General features: G+C 33.9%; 1 protein-coding gene across 1 annotated transcript in view; it reads left to right on the forward strand.

Moving 5' to 3' along the window:
• Positions 1 to 236: 236 nt before the first annotated feature.
• The window catches only part of LOC111381892 (keratin, type I cytoskeletal 12), an 8733-nt gene continuing 7665 nt past the window's right edge, over positions 237 to 1304 (forward strand). Inside the window, exons 1-2 of the mRNA XM_023005738.1 lie at positions 237 to 444; positions 563 to 737. Of these exons, the coding sequence (XP_022861506.1) occupies positions 315 to 444; positions 563 to 737 (305 nt within the window). The 5' untranslated portion in view covers positions 237 to 314. The remainder of the gene's footprint in view (positions 445 to 562; positions 738 to 1304) is intronic.

Below are 1304 nucleotides of genomic sequence, written 5' to 3' on the forward strand. Positions count from 1 at the left end.
CATATTGAGTGATCATGGTGACATCAATCATAAAGTTGGATGGTTATTGATGAATTTAACCCCGTAAATTTTTATTTTATACTTAATCAAGGAAACGTGAAGTTGAATTATAATTAATTTATGGAGTTATAAAATTATCAACTACTAATCATTATAATACATTCATAATTAAGGGTATTATTGTCAAAAGGAAAAAAATATAAAGGTAAAATTGTTATTCGAAAGTTTCTCCACGATCCAATTTTTAATTATTAAATTATTGTAGATAATATTTGAGTTTTAGGCGAACACGTTATTTTGCTTGGAGAAGCGCCATGGACGAAGAAGAGAAAGGTTTATTCTGGAAGCTCCCGGTGATGAAGTCGAAGCAATTGGGCAAACTTGGCCCTGCCTTTGGCATCGGTGCTGGTTGCGGTTTCGGTTTTGCTGTCGGCCTCGTTGGAGGTGACAGTCCAATTTCCTTATAGTAAACTCTAATTGAGATATTGAATGCTACTTTACAAGAAAAAATTGAATATATCTATTTAATTGCTCTATAATTCTCTCTCTTTATCATTTCAAGGTGCGGGGTTTGGCCCGGGAATTCCAGGGTTACAGCTGGGGTTTGGATTTGGAGCTGGATGTGGGATTGGGTTGGGATTCGGGTACGGTGTCGGCAGGGGCATTGCTTATGATGAGAATCGCAGATATTCTAACGTCGGAAAGCTTTTTAATGACCGTGGAAATCTTCCTAATCAGTGAGCCTGTTTAATCTTCTGCGCTTTTTTTTTAGCATGAATTACGTATAACTTTACTTATAGTATTATGGTTTAAACAATATTAAGTTAGGAGAGGCGATCAAGACTGGGTCTTGAATCATTTCTGAACAGAAAAATGCATCCGAAGAAATGAGTAATTCAAGAAAACATAATTATACTGTATCATTAAATGTGCCTAAACTGGTTTTATTAAGTTGAGAACTAACAAGACCATCAATAAATTAACAAAATTACGATTGCTATGGTTGAATTGTTTCACACATGCCACGTTTAGTTGGCACTTAATCCTTCTACATATACTGTTTTTATTTCTCTGCTTGCGTCAAGTACTAGATTTATAATAACTTTATGCTTATAGCCCTTGTTCGAGCCCCATTTTAAGGTAAATAATGCATTTTTAAATAGTGATTGATGGAGAATGTGTGGTTAAAAATTAAGAAATTTTTTTAGGTTTATGTGTAAAATTATTTTATTAAAGAATGTGGTTGAAGATGAGTTTTGAAAAAAAGAATTTTGAGAAGAATGGGGCTCTTACAAGGGCATAAT

This window comes from Olea europaea, unplaced genomic scaffold, assembly GCF_002742605.1.
Source record: "Olea europaea var. sylvestris unplaced genomic scaffold, O_europaea_v1 scaffold239, whole genome shotgun sequence".
Taxonomy (NCBI): Eukaryota; Viridiplantae; Streptophyta; class Magnoliopsida; order Lamiales; family Oleaceae; genus Olea; species Olea europaea.